Source organism: Vulpes lagopus, chromosome 2 (genome assembly GCF_018345385.1).
Source record: "Vulpes lagopus strain Blue_001 chromosome 2, ASM1834538v1, whole genome shotgun sequence".
Lineage (NCBI taxonomy): Eukaryota > Metazoa > Chordata > Mammalia > Carnivora > Canidae > Vulpes > Vulpes lagopus.
In genome coordinates, this window is record NC_054825.1 from 86,285,686 (window position 1) to 86,303,870 (window position 18,185).

General features: G+C 37.7%; 1 protein-coding gene across 1 annotated transcript in view; it reads right to left on the bottom strand.

The window, feature by feature from the left end:
- MAP3K5 (mitogen-activated protein kinase kinase kinase 5) overlaps window positions 1-18,185 on the bottom strand; it is a 199,587-nt gene that overhangs the window by 101,150 nt on the left and 80,252 nt on the right. The window contains exons 4-7 of the mRNA XM_041739454.1: window positions 15,191-15,384; window positions 14,269-14,437; window positions 13,007-13,113; window positions 10,191-10,361 (exon numbers count right to left, since the gene is read on the bottom strand). Of these exons, the coding sequence (XP_041595388.1) occupies window positions 10,191-10,361; window positions 13,007-13,113; window positions 14,269-14,437; window positions 15,191-15,384 (641 nt within the window). The remainder of the gene's footprint in view (window positions 1-10,190; window positions 10,362-13,006; window positions 13,114-14,268; window positions 14,438-15,190; window positions 15,385-18,185) is intronic.

The window sequence follows — 18,185 nt, forward strand, 5'->3', positions numbered from 1 at the left end:
TACCTCTAAAAGAGGCAAGTACTTGATTATGAAGTGAGTGATGAAGTCTTGTAACAAAGACAGTTCATTTCTTGCATCTGCACTGAGATGTTCAACAAAGTCAAGAATAAAGGAAATATTCTTGAGTTGATTATTTCTAGCTAGAGCATCTACTTTCTATCAAAGAAGAAACTGAGCTCAAGTCAAGTTCTCTCTATTTAGCTGTCATTTTTCCTCCTTTGTGATAGAACAGCTGTGATTCTTTCTGTGAGACATAAAAGTAATTAAATTAGAATTTCATGGTGCTTTGCATCTCTAGGGATATTTCTTAAATTAATCACTCATAAAATAACTCACAAAGCAGGACAGCATAAGAAGAAAACTAGTGCCGAATCACTCCATTAATTTGGTCTGGAGATGGGGGAAAACCCTCTCTTCATTTCAAACTGCTTATCAGTTTCTGATCCATTTTATAACATAAAAGTCAGGAAGAAAATAGAATAACCCCATATCCTTACTATTTCCTTCCAGCCCTTTTCCTCTTCACATACTTTTTTCCAAAAATGAAAAATAAAAAAAAGAGAGAGAGAGAGAGATTCATGTTATTTTTATAATCTGCTTTTAAATTTTGTTTGGATATCATGATGCATCTTACTATCAAATATTTTTTTAAAACTACCATTTCCTTCTGGGTTTACACCCAAATGAACCAAAAGCAGGAAACTAAACAGATATTTGTACTCCAATGTTCACAGCAGCATTATTCACAGTGGCCCAAAAGTGGCCGAAAACAGCACAGATGTCCATTAACGGATGAACAGATAAATTTAATACAGCGTATACTTAAAATAGAGTATTATTTAGACTTAAAAAGTAAATTTTGACATGTTACAACATGGATGGACAATATTATGGTAAGTAAAATAAGCCAGTTGCAAAAAAAGACAAAATACCATATGACCCCACCTATATGAAATATAGTAGTAGAGTCAAATATAGTAGCGTAGTCAAATTCATCGAGAAAGAAAGTAGAATGGTGGTCACCAATGGCTGGGAAGAGGGGAAAATGGGAAGTTGTCTAATGAGTATAGAGTTTGAATTTTCTAAGATGAGAAGTGCTGTGGATGGATAGTGGTGATGGCTGCACAGTAATGTGATGGTACTTAATGCCACTGAACTACACACTTAAAACAGTTAAAATGGTGAGTTTTATGTTACCTATATTTTTACCACCAAACCCCAACCCCACAATTTTGAATGAATGATATTCCATCATATGGGGAGGTTATCCTTTGCTTAACATTTTCCCCAAATGTTGGACATTTAGGTTTCTTGAAACTTTTTGTTACCATAAAATTCAGTGTAGTAAACATTGTTGCAAACGCATCTTTATTTCCACATCAGCTGTTGCTTTAGGATATTTTCCAAAGGACATAACTGGATTAAAGAACATGAATTATTTGAAGGCTCTTAATGTATGATGCCAAACTGCTTTCCCGAAAGGTCTCCCAACTCACTTTCTTAAGAGCAGTGTAGGAAAGAGATCTTCTCTCTCCTTCATAAAATATATTAATCAAATATATTTTGTGACAAACATCATTCTTTCCAAGAATATATCAATACCTGTTTCTCTTTATTCATGCCAAAATAAAGTATTATCTCTTTTTATCTTTGCCAAATGATAACAAGAAAGCATAGCTTAGGATTTTAACACGGTACTTTTCTGATTGCTCCTGAATAGTTTTCATATGTTTGACCAATCTAAACTTACTCTTTCAATAACTGCCAATTCTCTCAAATGAAACCGTAAGCCCCAGGGTGCCTGGGTGGCTAAGTCAGTTAAGCATCTGCCTTTGGCTCAGGTCACAATCCTGGAGTCCCAGGATCAAGCCCTGTGTCGGGCTCTCTGCTTAGTGGGGAACCTGCTTCTCCCTCTCCCTCTGTTCTTCCCTGCTTGTGTTCGTTCACTAGCTTGCTCACTCTCTCAAATAAATAAATAACATTTTTAAAAAATGTAAAACCCATATTCTAAGAAGGCTGGGAGGGTGGGAAGGGATACATTTGGGAAAGCTCTGAAGACAGGTAAAAGTGGTGTCAGTGGTTTACACTTAATTTTTAAGGATGTGAGGAACAGTAAAGATTTAGGAGGAAGGGAGTGACAGGAAAATATGGAGAAAGCCTAAACCTTTACTAAAAAGAGAATAAGCATATTATTGATTGTGGTTAATCTATTCAATAACATGGATTCATTAAGCAGAATCTCCAGAGGCAAAGAACTCCATCTACACAGCTGGAAGACTCTACAAATGACTGCGATGTTCAGCCAGGCTTGCAAATGATCCCCTTTAATTCACGGAGTGAAATAACCCCTGTCCTTCCACATTCTCCTCCCTTTTCAGCATAATGTTTGGCAAATATCTAGTTTTCTCACTCAACCTTCTGACAACTGAGCTACATAAAGCAAGCCTTAGTTGTGTCCCTTAGGTGCTCAGTACTTGTTAGCTGCAATTATGAACCTCTACAATGATATCCTGAATATAACCATTCCTGGATTTTGACTTGGTCAGGCCATATTCATCCAATCTATCGTTTTCTGGGTGTGACATTAAAGCAAGGTCAAGGCATGAGACCAATTCACCAGGGTGCTTGTTTACCAAGCAACTGTGGGAACATTGTATGTTCTACCCGGGTCTCCAGGTCATCCTGGAACTGCTAGTCACCTAGGTGCCAGCTATATCAGGACATCAATGAGCAAGGGGTCATGCTGAGTTACTACAAACCGTTCAGGATTTGAGTTCTTAAAAAAAAAAAAAAATCTAAAATTTGGAAACTCACCTAACAGACACAATAAAAGACTGACCAAAACTGGTATCAGTGGAATGATGGTGAGATAAAACTCTGGGGGGCATAAAGGGTAGTGGAAAAGGAGATAATACAGAGAAAGACATCTTGAAGCCAAGAAAAAGAAAAAAGGGCTAATCTGGCAAATGGAAAATAGGCAATAGTCTCTATTTGTATGTTGATTGGCTTGTTACGTAACTCTCCCAAAGTAAAGCCAATCCCATTAATAATGTAAAAACTAAGTAGTTATTAGGCACATATTACTGTTTGAATAGCACTGTCACTGACGTCAAAGAAAATTAGTTGATAAGGCAAAGCTGTCTGTCCTTTAACAAGTTACTATGGAAAAATGAACATATTAATGCTAAAAACAGGCTTAATGCTTTCAATTTCCTGGGTATGGATCTTTTTTTGGCATTACAACAGGAGAGCCATGTTCAAAGTTCTGAAAATGACTTTCTATCTCCCCTTACGAATGAGAAGACCATCCTGTGTAAAACCAAACATGATTTCAAACAAGTACTGCCTATCCCACATCACCCCACAACAGCTGTGGCTTGTGAAATGCAAATAAGGCCCATGTGAAAAGTATACAGACTCTGCAGTTTTACTCTTGTCAGTTAAATGTTCAGCTAGATGCAGAAAGAAGAGAAAGAAAACCTTTAGGAATATTTTAGGAAGAGGGATACTTAATCTAGTTAAGTGCTCATGTTGAAAATGGATAAATGTAACAATACATAAAGAAACACAAAATACTTTCACATATTATACACTAAAGATTTAACGCGAGGTGCCTACTAAATTCCAGGATTTTAACATATGTTACTTCTTTTAATTCTCACAACAGAGCATTTATTCCTCCTAAAACAGTAAGTCTGAGCCAGTTGGAATTTTAACAGTCCTATCCTCCTTCCCAGTGATCTGTGTAGTGCTGGGCTGATGATATACTAAAAGAAATGTAAGAGTCTGTGGTAGGTTTTTATGAGTGTGCTTTCTCATTTCTAAGAAAATGACGGCCTCCTTTCGTCTCCAGATCTTGGTGTAGCTAAATTGGATTGATGCTTGGAATGGCCATGGCCACTTTGCAACCCTAAGGAAGCCAGCCTGAGGGCAGAGCCACTGAGGGTAATAATGAGGGAACAGACTTCCGCTGACATTTTTAAGCTGCTGACTCAACCTACTCTAGACCTAGCCTCATTTCTGGACTTCATGTTTTAGAAAATACATTTTCTTATTGTTAAAGCCTACTGGAGTAAGGTATTCTGCTACTTATAGGATGCTAAGAACATTCTAATTCTTGTAGGTAAGTATTTTTTAAGTATTTTCTAAAGATTAACTTGCCTAAGATCACACAGTTTCCAAGTGTTGACTCAATTGTTTGTTTCACATCAGTCTCCCAAAAGCTCTCTTCAACAAAACAGTATAGACATTCCCAGAAATGTCTGTTCCTGGAAATTCTAGGAAAGAGAGCCTACGATGTAGTAAAAACAACACTGACTCCGAAAATTAGATTTGAGTTTTTATTAATGACAGGATATAAAAAATTTCATTTACTTTAAATTCATTTAGTCAAATTCTTTGAGTTTCAATTGCCTTGGTTGTAAAATGGGAGGAAAAATGTCAGCGTAGGCTTTCTTTGCTTGTAAGTATGCAATGGTTAACAGCATATACAAGAGTCTTGTGTAAACTCTAAAGTTTAAGGGACTGGTAATTATTTCCACCTACTGAACAAATACTGCACATAAAAAAACGTTCTAAGTAGGCCAGTCTGCATGTGAATTCAGCATGACTATTTCATGGTTACTTCTTTGTTAGATTAGGTTAAGAAAGGAATCGGGGAGATAATCTTTGCAACGAATTTTCCATGGTTCTCCAAGTCATGGTCCATGGTATTTCCTTGGGTCATTCTACTTAAGTCCGTGACTTCAGAAATTCTGGTCTCTTTTTTGATATAAGTCTAGGCTTTGGTGTCATAATATTTCCTACTTCGAAAGCACAGTGTCACTGTCTCATCTTGTGCTATATCCTATTGCAGCCCCGAACATTCTCTAACCAGAGCATGTGACAGACACTATTACTGCTTTCTCTAACTTAGATTTAACTTTATATTGAACAGCTATGATAAAAAAGCTACAACCTCTTCATGACTGAAAGCTAAATTCAGTTTAATTATGTAAAGATCAAAAAGGCGCTTTCCCTACCTTAATGTAGATTAAAGAAATTTAAGTATAGAAAAAAATAGCATTTTAGCTATCCTCAAGAGCTTCAATAGACAAAAATAACTAAGGAAGTGACAATGAAAAACATCAAATGTCATAGAACTAGTCTTTTTTTTAAATGCTTAAATCATCAGGGTGTGTTCATTCAAACCACTCAGAGCCTCTGTCCCAAAGAAGATTTAACAATCATAATTTGTTCTAACAGAAGAAAAAAAATTATCCTAACAACATATCACAATTCTGCAAACTTAAAAAAATCTAAACCATAAACTTTTTTTCTTATTTCCTATTTTTGTATTCCCAACCCCCAGGAAAAGCTCTCCAAAAATAGGCTTGCCTAGATGTAACATGGTGCCTTGCCGCAGTACCCATACCAGATACGATGCTCAGAGGAGTGCATCCTCCTGACAGGGAGCCAAACACTGAACTCATTAAAGGTGTTAAAAAAAAAAAAGGAATTGCAAGAAAGAGCTCCATGAGCCATTGGAATGACAGCTACTTGGGGCTCTTGAACTATTGAGTTAAAGTTCCTATCCTTGAATTTTCCATGGCCAGTACATCACGGTATCTGCAAGTCAACAAAAAATGATTCAGGCCATGGAATATGTCCATGGAAAGAGACCCGAGGGACTAACTACCTGCCACAAAATTCCTCTCCTTATCTTAGCAGCAGCATTTGACAAGTGGAGACTCTGGGAGGATGATGGCTCAATGTCAGTTGAAACATCCCTCCGGGACCCGTGACTCAGGACATACATCATCCTTGGTAAATCTGCCAGGATGTCTCATAACCTCAGGGACACCCTCTTGTGTCAGCACCCTGACAACGTGCTTTTCACTTCTCAGCACGAACAGAAAGGGAGGTTAGGGATGATGCCAACATACGGACATGAATGAGTGTGTTTGCAATGCTGTGGGGGTTGGATTAAAACATTAAGAAATACCCAAGAAGCTTTACAAGTGTGATGGTGTGAAAAAACACCTATTTACAAAGGGCAGGGGCGGGGGACTTCTTAGCAACCCAGACAACAAATGGATGCATGGCTATCTGTGATGGTAATGGCAGGTTATGGGTAGGTAATCTACCGTAAAAGTGGCATTCTTTTAATACTGAAGAAGTCGGTGAGTGACTCCAGATCAACTCCTAGGGACTCTCCCATGGAAAGGCTGTGATCTCTAACAGTCTTCCCTGTTCTTACTAGAACATTAATGGACAGCTTAAAATGAAATCATAAAAATTCTGATATCTTCAATTTGACCTGAAGACCTGGACACAAAGCTCTTTTCAGAGACAAGTAATAATAGTCCTCAGCCAAATGGGAAGATTAAAAGAGGAGCCTGGATCTGGAAGCACAGAAAGGTAAAACAACACAACTGGAAAAATCTGTTCCTTTACTGACCTTTATGTGACCTTGAAAGCTTTCAGTAGTCTAAACGCATTTCCAAACAGGGAAATGCTCTATTTCATTCTTGTGCAATGCACACTAACTTCATAGGAGATTTTTCCATTTGCATTCGCTGACCAAGAAAATTAGGCTTTGAAAGACTACCTATGCAATTTGTTATTGCTATCATATCAAAGCATTTATAGTGGCACAATGCTTCCAAATATTAGATTCTAATTCTCCTAAAGGTAAGACTTTTCTTAAAGTGTAAATCTGGTAATAAAAAGGCTGCATAGTTACATTCTTCTTTTGTAACAGCAGAAAAAAAAATTGGTTAAGAGAAACTGTAAAACTCTCTTTACTGAAGAGAGTACACTAAAAATTTATCATACAAATTTAAAAGTCTGAATCAAAGCTTTCCATGAGGATCTAGGAAATGACCCCAAGTTTTTCTCCCTGGTTCTAGCCCATTATCTCAATTTCAGTCCCTGGTTCAACCGCTAGAATGAGAAGATTTTGCAAAGTTAAGATTCCAGTTTCAAAACTTGGAAGATTTTATGGCTATCACTGAGGAACTCCTCATGAAAGCCAACCTCTTTAATGTATATATTTTTAATTAGAGTACATTTTAGGAATATTAAGAAATACAGAAAAATAATATAAGCAACACTCCCACATTAATCCCACTCAGTTTAAGAAATGAAATGTTTAAAAAAAAAATAAAAATTAAAAAAAAAAAAAAAGAAATGAAATGTTTTAAATATTCTCACAGCTCCATGTGAATCACTCCTTTCTACTCCTTTATTCCCCCTGGTAACCACCATACTAATTGGGAGCTTATAATGTGAATTCATGCATCTATACCTTTACTAGGTGTATATATATATTTGAAAGTTTCCATAAATGATATTGTACTCCATGTATCTATCTTTCTGCTGTTTGCTTCTTTTGCTCAACTTTTTTTTTTTTAAAGAATTTTTTGGCATGTCAAATTTTACACAGAGCTTCAGAGCTTCCAAGAATTTTTCTAGAGTATGTATGTTGGAGTAGATCTGCTGGATCTAGGATGGGCTACCTGTCAACTTTCCTTGATAATACTGAAATATTTAAGTGGTCATAAAAATTTCTACCACACCAGGAGAGACACCCTTGCTAACAATTGATACTGTCACACTTAACTATTTCTTTATAAATCGAGTAGTTTCTAATGGTGTATTAGACATTTTTGGATGATATGTTGTAAAGTGTGGATTCTGCTATACTCCTCATAAGAGTATTCAGGCTTGGGGTGCCTGGGTGACTCAGTGGGTTAAACACCTGCCTTCAGCTCAGGTCATGATCCCAAGGTCCTGGGGTCAAGCCCTGCATTGGGCTCCTTGCTCAGAAATAAGCCTGCTTCTCCTTCTCCCTCTGCCTGCTGCTCCCCCTGCTTGAGCTGCCTCTGTGTCAAATAAATATATAAAATCTTTTTAAAAAGAGAGTCATGAGTCTTGTTATAACTGGCAAATAAATTGTTGATGGTTTATCTTGATCATGTGGAGGCATGGTTTTAGGTTTTATTAGGGTGCCTCTGTCTCAGATTTGCTCTTAATTTTTAGTGCACTTCGTTAGTCCTGGGATATAGTTTTTTATTTCTACACCATGGCCCTTCTGGAGCTTTAGTTGGAAAGTTTGATTGTTCATGTAGCACCCTCTCACTTCAGGTTCAAACTCCAAAGTCTGGCTCTCCAATGCTGGGCAGCTGTTGAAATTTCTGTTTAGCCTTTTAAGACTTCTAGCTACTATTTTGCACCTGGGCTCCTAGGGTGAAACTCGAGTTTTACCTCCGACACACACGTCAGGGCCCTGCTGAGAACTGAACGGGAGTTTATACGGATTTGGGGGTTCGTTCTCTCTCTGTGGCTCTTTCATGTAGGAGGAATGTCACTCAATTTCCAGGCAATTGGAAAGCCTCAGACTGACCCCTCCAACCTTTAAGTGATTTTCTTCTTGAGTTAGCTCTGTCCTGTGCCCTGCAGATCAGGGAAATGATGCTGCATAGGAAAAACCATTTATATGTAGATTTTACCCAGTGTGGTAGCCTTCCCTTATCCAAGAATCAAAGCCTCTTCAGTGTCTGACTCCTTTGAGTCGCTGTCCAGTACTTTCAAACTGTTTTCCTTCTCAAGTGTTTTTCCAAGTTTATAATTGTTATAATTGGCAGGGGTGCCAGTGCAATAGAACCCACTCTGGCATTTCCAAAAGGCAGAACCTTGAGGAACAGAAGCAAATTTTGATGCAAAGATTTTCCAATCTTTTCTTTCTATGATTAATAGTATTTTTAAGCCTTGCTTAAGAAATTCTTTCCTATCCCAAGGTCAGCTTTATGTTTTACTCAAAGTTTTTGTTTTTTCTTTCTTTTTTTATTTTTTTAATTAATTTATTTTTATTATTATTTATTTATGATAGTCACACACAGAGAGAGAGAGAGAGAGAGAGAGAGGCAGAAACATAGGCAGAGGGAGAAGCAGGCCCCATGCACCGGGAGCCCCATGTGGGACTCGATCCCGGGTCTCCAGGATCGTGCCCTGGGCCAAAGGCAGGCGCCAAACCGCTGCGCCACCCAGGGATCCCCTCTTTTTTTATTTTTTAATGATTTTATTTATTTATTCATGATAGACACAGAGAGAGAAGCAGAGACACAGGCAGAGGGAGAAGCGGGCTCCCTGCAGGAGCCCAAGATCATGATCTGAGCCAAAGGCAGACACTCAATCACATTGAGCCACCCAGGTGCCCCAGAAGTTTTGTTTTTTCTAAAGAATTTTAAAAATATTTTGGTCTTTAATTCACTTAGATTTCATTCCTTGTGCTTTAAAGTAGAATTCCAATTTCATTTTATTTTTACAAGCAGATAAACACATTTTCCCAGTACCATTCCTGAAGAGTCCACCCTTTCCACTCTGATTCATGAAGATCACTGCCATAAATCTAATCTTGTAAATATCTCAGTCCGTTCCAGGCTCTCTCTTCTGTTCCAGTGTTTGTCTAGGCCTACACTCAGCCTGCAACGTCTTAATTATTACATCTTTAGAGTAGGTCTTGTTATCTGGTAGAGCAAAGTTCTTCCACCTTATTCCTCAAGATTGCTTTGCCTTTTCTTGGCCCTTTGTTTTTTCAAATAAATTTTAGAATCAATTTGTCAAGTCACATGAAAGCCCTGTTGGGGAGAATCAACATCTTTAAAATGTTAAGTCTCTTCATCCATAAATTTGGTATATATACTTTTAAAATTTATTCTAGTATTCTTTCATGTCTATCAATTTGTAGAAGTTTTCAACAAAATGATATTTTTGTTATTATATTATATATTATATTTTAAAATATCTTTTTAAAATGTTATTTTCTCGGCATGCCTGGGTGGCTCGGTGGTTGAGCGTCTGCCTTCGGCCCAGGGCATGATCCTGGAATCCTGGGATCGAGTCCCGCATCAGATTCCCTGCAGGGAGGCTGCTTCTCCCTCTGCCTGTGTCTCTGCCTCTCTGTGTCTCATGAATAAATCAATAAAATCTTTTAAAAAATGTTATTTTCTCAAATTATCTTTTCAACCAACTTACCCCAATTTACTCTGCCATATCAAATGAATTTCATCAAAACTGCTTACTGAAGCTATAAATTCAAAGATTTACTTCATAATATACAATCCTTTAGGACAAGAATAATTTAACTTATTTGCAAACCATTTTTTCCATGTCATGGATTTATCAAGTATCTTATCCTATATACTCACCAAGAAGCTCCATGGTCTCTACTCTCAGTGTCCAGGAAATTAGAGTCCAAAAACATATCTTTGTAGATTCGACCAACTAGGCAATACATATCTGAAGCAACCTGCCCTTCACTTTGCACCAAGGGGATCATAACATCAAGAGCTTTTGCTCTATCTCCAGGGAGGTTTCTCCTAAGGTAGGGGAAGAAAAAAAAATCATTTCAATACAGATTACAGAAGTAATGTAGGCCAATTATCTTTTTAAAACTCTATTTGATACATTGATTCACAATAGTCAAGTTTGGCAGGATAAAGACAACAGTGAAATTTGGAGAGTCCCCTGTAAACCTCTGTCCTAAGCCTTTTTGTTTTTTCATCCTACCAGATGTCTACTGGGTCTAACAAGGATCACTTCTGAGCTGCTTTCCTGATGATGGTGATAGATTTGCCCTTAATCATCTATAGTTCTCCTAATTTCATAGTCTGTAGGTTCATGGTTCATAGGTTTCATGTAGTCCATGGCCTAAATGGGGCAGTCAACTAATCCAAACAAGGACCAAACCCTGACTTTAGGTTTTAATGACTTTTGCTCCAAAGCACTGTGCAAACTTATTCACAGACAATACCAACAAGCCAATTTTAACCCAAGAGTTGCCTAATGTCCACATGTGATTAGTACTGATGATCTAAGGAAGGTGCTTTATGCATATCATTTTAAAATAGCAAGCATGTGTAGATCATTCTCAAAACCAGATAAAAATTATCTTAAAAATTATTTCTTGAACCTTAAAAACATTATCCTAAGTGAAAGAAGCCAGTTACAAAAGATTACATATGATTCCCTTTATATGAAATGTCCAGAATAGGCAAATTTAGAGATCAAAAGTATATTAGTGATTGCCTAGGTCTGGGAGATTTGGAGGGAAAAGGGAGAGTGACTGTTAATGGGTAGGGGGTTTCTTTTGGGGGAGATGAAAATGTTATATTTATTGTATTGATGGTCAAAAAATTCTGTTACTACACTAAAAACCATAAATTGTACATGTTAAATGGGTTGACTTACATAAGAATATTTCAATAAAGCTGTTACAGAAAGTTATTTCTCTCCTCTACTATCACTTTTTTTTAAAGATTTATTTATTTATGATAGACACAAAGAGAGAGAGAGAGAGAGGCAGAGACACAGGCAGAGGGAGAAGCAGGCTCCATGCCGGGAGCCCAACGCGGGACTCGATCCTGGGACTCCAGGATCGCACCCTGGGCCAAAGGCAGGCGCCAAACCGCTGAGCCACCCAGGGATCCCCTCTACTATCACTTTAAATATAAATGCATATGAAATTCCTTTTTTTACTTTATGGTAATACCTTGAGTTTATAATAACCTTTCATAGACACATGCTTATCAATTCGTTATATTGTATTTTAGGAAAGGTGAAGACAAAACACATAAAATAAGAGTCTCTATGGACTTTCATTTTTCATTTCAAAAAAGACCATATTCCATTCCATCTTTCAAAAAATATTTGAGAGCAGTTGGTGCTGGTAATCTCTGGAGGTCTCATCTTACTCTGTCAAATCTAATGAAAAAGATGTTTAATAAATGGGGAAATGAAATATACTTTCATTCTACACCTACTGATAAAGTTAGCAAGTTCTACAGTTTGGGTGGATAAAGAAGGAAAGAAGCAATCTCAGGTTGAACAGCATGTTGACTTTTTTCTTTGAAGACAGAGGCAAGAGACTTTAATGCTGAAGAACACAGACATTAGCATCAGCTAGATCTGGGTTTCAGCCTCAGTTTAATGACTTGCTACCTTTGGGCCTCGAAGAAAAGGTATTCAGTCATTCCCAGCTTTGGCTTCCTCATCTGTAAAATTATCAAGCCTTAAGCGACACATGGCAAATGGTCCAAGGTTGCAATGTCCTTACATTTTTCTTTTACTCATTCTCTTCAGTTGTAGTAACTACATGTATATTCAACTCGCCACCATGGAAGAGAACCCACAACTAACAAGCTTTGGACAGCTCAGTACTTTGGACCTCTCCGTGGCCAAAGCATGGATGGCCTCTAATGGTGACTCTGGGTAGGACGTGGCACTGAAGTATGTGCCATGATGCAGACCAGTGTTCATGTTGGTTTTGGCAGATTCACGGATACATGCCCTAAAATGTGGCCAGTGGAGTTCTGATTATAATTAGATATGTTCAGAGCAGTGAAAATGAAAATATTTGGTTAGAAATATGTTCACTTAGACATACTCTTACCCTGCTTAGTAAATCTATTTTTAAAGATTTATTTATGAAACAGAGAGAGAGAGTCAGGGAGAAGGGGCAAGGGAGGAGGAGACAGAACCTTAAACACTCACTCGGAGCCTGACACAGTGTTTGATCTCATGACCCTGAGATCATGACCCCAGCTGAAACCACAAATTGGGACACTTAACAAACTGGGCCACTCCAGCATCCCTCTACTTAGTAAATTTTAAAGTGAATAACCATTTGGGGTTGAGCATATTTGCCTCAAAATAACATTATATTCATGCAATTCAAAAAATTCTAAACAAGTATAAATAGCAAATGTAAACTCTGACAGAGAAGAAAAAGAATTTTAAGAATTTAAATATACAAACAGTGAGGGCTTTTTTTTTTTACTGACAAAAAAGTAAAACAACAGAATGTATACGCTTCCTGTATTTCACATTGTTGAAGTAGAAATATTAATATTACATTTTAATAGGGCTTGGCTGCAATGCTATGACAAAAACGTATCCCAGAAAGAATATGCAGGTTACAAAATACTATGTTAGCACATTGTGGATAGGAACTTTTTCTTCTTACCTATTCAGTGCAAATGCATAATGAAACTTCACATGGTGATGGGAAGCCAAATCAAAAGTTGGCAGTTTTTCTAACGTCTCTACCAGCTTCACAATAGAATCATAGTCCTTTCAAACAAGAGGAGAGTAACACAGAATTAAGCCACCAGGAGTAAGTTCTGACAATGCAATGACTTTTGACAACCAAATATGTGACTTTGAGAAGGGTGTTAAAAAGAGAATTAGAATCCATGTAATACTTTGAAGAATCTAGAACCAAAAAGAATTTTTTTTCTTAAATAAGAAATTTGGATTATATAAAAACCTCAGAATATAGAGTTACCATAGCTGACCCCAAAACAGTAAACCATCTAGCAGCATAATACTATATTGTCTAACTATGTGGGCTTTAACTTCTCTACGGAGTCAGATTCCTGGTACACAGAGTCCTACCAATTACTTTCAAAGAATAATTTTCGAAATATCAAGAACTTGGAGCAACTGATTGAGCTTCTATTATAAATAACAAGATGATATCATTTCAAGCTCTCCTTTGCCTTGGGATCTTAAGTACTACACCTCTACATGTATGTCAGTTTCTGCTGTTCTCATGAAGATTTACCTGGGCCTGAAAGGTTGGAAATAAGAAACCAGAAGTCACTTAGATTTTATGGTAAAAATGGAATAGCAAATCCCCAACACACAGGATTTCATTTTCTTTACCATATTTTAAAAATTTTAAGACATGTCGATAAAACTAAATGGCATGTTGATGTGTTTTACATGATATATTTTAAAAGTTACTTTTATAATTATTTCTTCTTCTGGCTAGTAAGATCTAGCACTATCAATTTTAAGCAACAGCATTCCAAGGAGTAAGAGATACATTCAGAAAGCACTCCTCCTCCCACCCTCCCACCACACCATTTCTGCTCTTTGCCACAAAAAAGTTTTCACTTATTGGCTGACAGGTGTGTCTGAGGCTAACGAGCTAGAACAGGTTGTCCCCAGGTTAGCTATGCATACAGACTTTTATTTTTGTTCTTCTGGAGGAAAAAGTCAAACCTTTACCATACAAGTACTTTATTACATAGTCCCAGATGGCTAACTCATAGAAGTCTTTTTCATTCATCAGAAATTCTCAGGATGGAAAGCTTAGAAAGTCAATTAAAAATTACATGTAGTGACAAGAATCACCTCTCAGCTAACTGAATTTGATGTTAACTCTCTCTTATTCCTCCAACATGCTACATGATGAAGAATTTCCTTTAAGCATCTTCTTACCTGGATATCTCTGTAGGAAAGTAACAGGTTTATGACAATATCTGCTGTCAAAACTTCAATATTATCTACTCGCTGCCGAATTCTTGCCAATTCAGCTGCCAATTCTTTACCAGTGTATAAATTACGAGCTTTCCTGATATCATTGAGTATAGATTCCCGGAAGTACTGGCTGGTGGGAAAACACAATTCAAAGAGTTAATGCTAGAAAGAGTTTCAATTAAAAATGATGATTGTGTAAGGAAACAAATGACATTTGCAACATTTGTAACTTTCAACTCACAATGTGCACAGTATGAATACCTCATAGATCTTGCATTATTAAGAAATCTGGGAATCCCATATCTCTTTTAACAATCTGCTTTGCTTTAGAAAAACTTAGTTCAAGATACTGCATCTTAATGAATTTTCCAAGAACCTACCACATACCACTTGAAATGCCAAAATTTTATTTTTTCATTTTACTGTTTTGAGTAGAAATTGTTCCAAATAAATCAGATGTGCCTATGATTGAAACATAATATGGCCTTTCTTTCTGACTCAGCATCATCATGTATTAACATAAGCGGTTGTTCTTAACTGAAATATAATGTCGTCAGCAATTTTGGCAGAGTTTTTGCTCTTAGAGTAAAAGTCCCTGGACACTTACTCTGATACTGTTTCTAAATTATTTTGAATATATTTTTTTTATCCTTACCATTACTATAATACAGTTAAGTCTTTTTTTTTTTTCCTTTCTGATCTCAAGTTGTTCTCTTGTGAATAAAGTGAACTATGTGGCATCTCTTATCTACTTAGAGGATATCACACTTTTATTTTTCTGGTTCTTGGCCATGTGCTCTAAGAAACATCTGATGAAATGCACAAATAAAAGAAGTAGAACAGCACTGCATGATCATCATCAAACGGCATTATTGAACTTTACCTAGAACTTGCTTGTGCCACCTTCAGAAGCTGAATGAAACGGTCCACAAGAGGTAAGCATATGGGTCCCAGAAGCAGCTCGAAGTTCGGTTGCATGAGCTCTGTCAACCCTTTCATGAAGCTGCTATCACAGCAGTAGACCTTGTTATGTGGAGTTATCATGTAAGGGACGAATGTGTAGTTCCCAGTGCACATCTGTGGAAAGAGGAGGCACCGGGAGGTGGTGAGCTGGCCTAGAGACTCCACACTAAGGAAATCCCAGGTCCTACTGCAGTGAGTCATTTTAAATAGTAATCCTGAATGTGAGGCAAATAGAAAAACCTCATTTCTTATTTATGACCTATGAGAATGGAAATTTCCTCCAATTTCCTTAATTGCTTATTGCAAATAATTAGGACTTATAGATAATGCAAAAAGAAAAAGGAAAACAAAACCCAGTATGGCACAGCTTCTATCGGTCAATTAAATATTTATTCAGCATCTCTCATGACTAAGGCATTGTGATTTGTGTATGCTGCAGGAAAAAAACAGAGTAGTTTAAAACACAGCCTTCAGCCTTCAGGGAATTTAAAATTGAATCACAGAGACACAGCATAAATGCATGACGAGAAGAAGAGCTAATGTTTAAGGGCTCCACACCTGACATACTATGCTGAGTGATCCCAGAACAAAGCTGCTTCCTCCAGGCTACTCTGTCACAGTCAGGGCCCCATTAGCCTCTATTACTAAGACTAGAGACCCAGAAGTTCTCCTTGATGCTTCCATTTCCTTTACCACCCATGTCCTATCAAAATCCCAGTAATCCTACTCCTATTTGTCCATTTCCCTCTGTCTTCTCTGCCCGTGTAGGAGACTAGGCCACCAACACCTTGCTGAGCCACTGTCACTGGTCTTTGTTGGTCTACGTTCTTCCCCTCTCGCCCTCCAATGTATTCTCTACCCAGCTGTCAAAGTGATCCTTTTTTTTCTTTCTGATTTCAAGCTTTTATTTAAATTCTAGTTAGTTGACATATATGGTAAACTTGGTTTCAGGTATAGAATTTAGTGATTCATTACTTAAAGTGACCTTTTAACAACCTGTATCAGATTGCTTGCTTCCCTCAGCTGCATAAGGCCCCCTCCCTTGCTCCTGGGATGAAGATAAGACACATCTCAGTGGCCTACAAAGGCTTGATGTTCCAAATCCTGCTTCTCTCTCTGGCCTCAGCCCATACCACTCTTCACTCACTCATGCTGACCTTCTATAGATTCCTAACAATGTGAGGAACAGTCATGCAAACAAAAGTTGAGCTGGGAAGAAGACAGAGGAAACTGGGCTGCACACCCCTGAGTAAGTAAATCTGACTGGTTCTTGGAGCTTAGGGAAGGGACATGGATGCAAAGCTGAGGGTTTTAAACTGTATGTACCGGGTAGTGGGAATCATGGGAGGATTCAGAGCAGAAAAGGAAACATAATCACAGTCTTAAATGGGGCTACCTAAAAAGAGTGGTATCATTAGCAAAGAACCAAGAATTTAGAAAGCAGAACCAGACTTCATTATTTATGAACATATTCCAGTTGGGGGCACTTGTACTAAATCACAAACAGAACCTGACTTCCATTTAACATATGAGAGGCACTTCAAGAGGTTGAATCCTGAGTTGCGGTGGGAAGGGTGAAATGTTCACTATTAAAAAGATCGAGATTTAAGGAGGGCAGGACACGTAAAGTCAGAATGTCCAGAAGAGAGTTGGAAATATGTGACTGGAGCATAAAAGGGTTTCCAACAAAAGTACAGGCCTGGTAAGTATCTGGTGTGGTTGAATCTAAGGAAACATGAGAGACCTCTAAGAGAAAAACCAGAGAGGAAACAGCAACAACAAAAAAGCCAGAGGGCTGACAAGTAAAATAAGGTATGTGGGAACCCTATCACTATTCTAGGGAGCACAGTGAGCCCTGATTATCGGATCTTAGCCATATCAGCATTATGGGGAAGAATATAACACTTCTCTTCCCCCTTGGAATTAAACAAATAAGAGCAAACCTTAGTGAGTCACCACTTGCATGTGCCAAGGATAAGTGGTCATACGTTCCCAATAACCTACTGAAAAAGATACTATTGACTATTTTTTTTTCACCCAAAGATTTTATTTATTCATTTGAGGGAGAGAGCATGAGCAGGTGGAGGAACAAGAGGCAGAGGGAGAAGCAGACACCCCACTGAGTAGGGAGTGCTATTGTCTCTGTTTTATAAAAACAGAGACAATAAAAAATAAAAATGGATTCAAATAAGATCATGTAGCTGATCTGTGATATGTTTGGGACTCCAGCCCAAGGACTTCTCTAGAGAGTACTCCATGACAGGTAGAGGGGTCAGCACCCTCCCAAGTGGCCTCTACAGGTTGACACACCAACATTTCGCCTCCCAAGTGGCCTCTACAGGTTGACACACCAACATTTCGCCTCAGGTCACTTTCATGGAACCCTGCACAAGCCAAGCCACTGCCTCATAGCAAACAGACGAGAAGTGATAAACGCCTTTATGGCCAGATTGAATTACTTATGAACATATTCTTTGACATATTCTTTGTATGTCAGGTAGCGAAGCAGAAACTAGACCTGACTTCCATTTAAAATATGATAAGAATTTCCAGAGGTTGAGATTTGATGTTTAAATCAAGTACATTAAATTGTTCCTTTCTTAAGTTCTCTTTCATGGAACAATAACTTGGAGGACAAGTCAGGAAGAGGAAAAATAAGCATGTTCTGCTTCTAAAATGTTTCTGAGATCCCACTGCATGTCCACCAATTTAATCCTTTTACCTGATCCATTGCCTGAGCAGAAAAGAAAGGCAAGTGTACCAAAAGGATGCTTGCCAAATCTTCCAGAGCTTTAACTATGGGTGGGTTAAAAAGAGCAATAGATACTCCTGTTTTAGATAAGTACTATAATTCAACATTCAAAGAGAAAATGCTCTGAATCTTCCAAGTCAAATGTTAGGACAAATAGATGAAA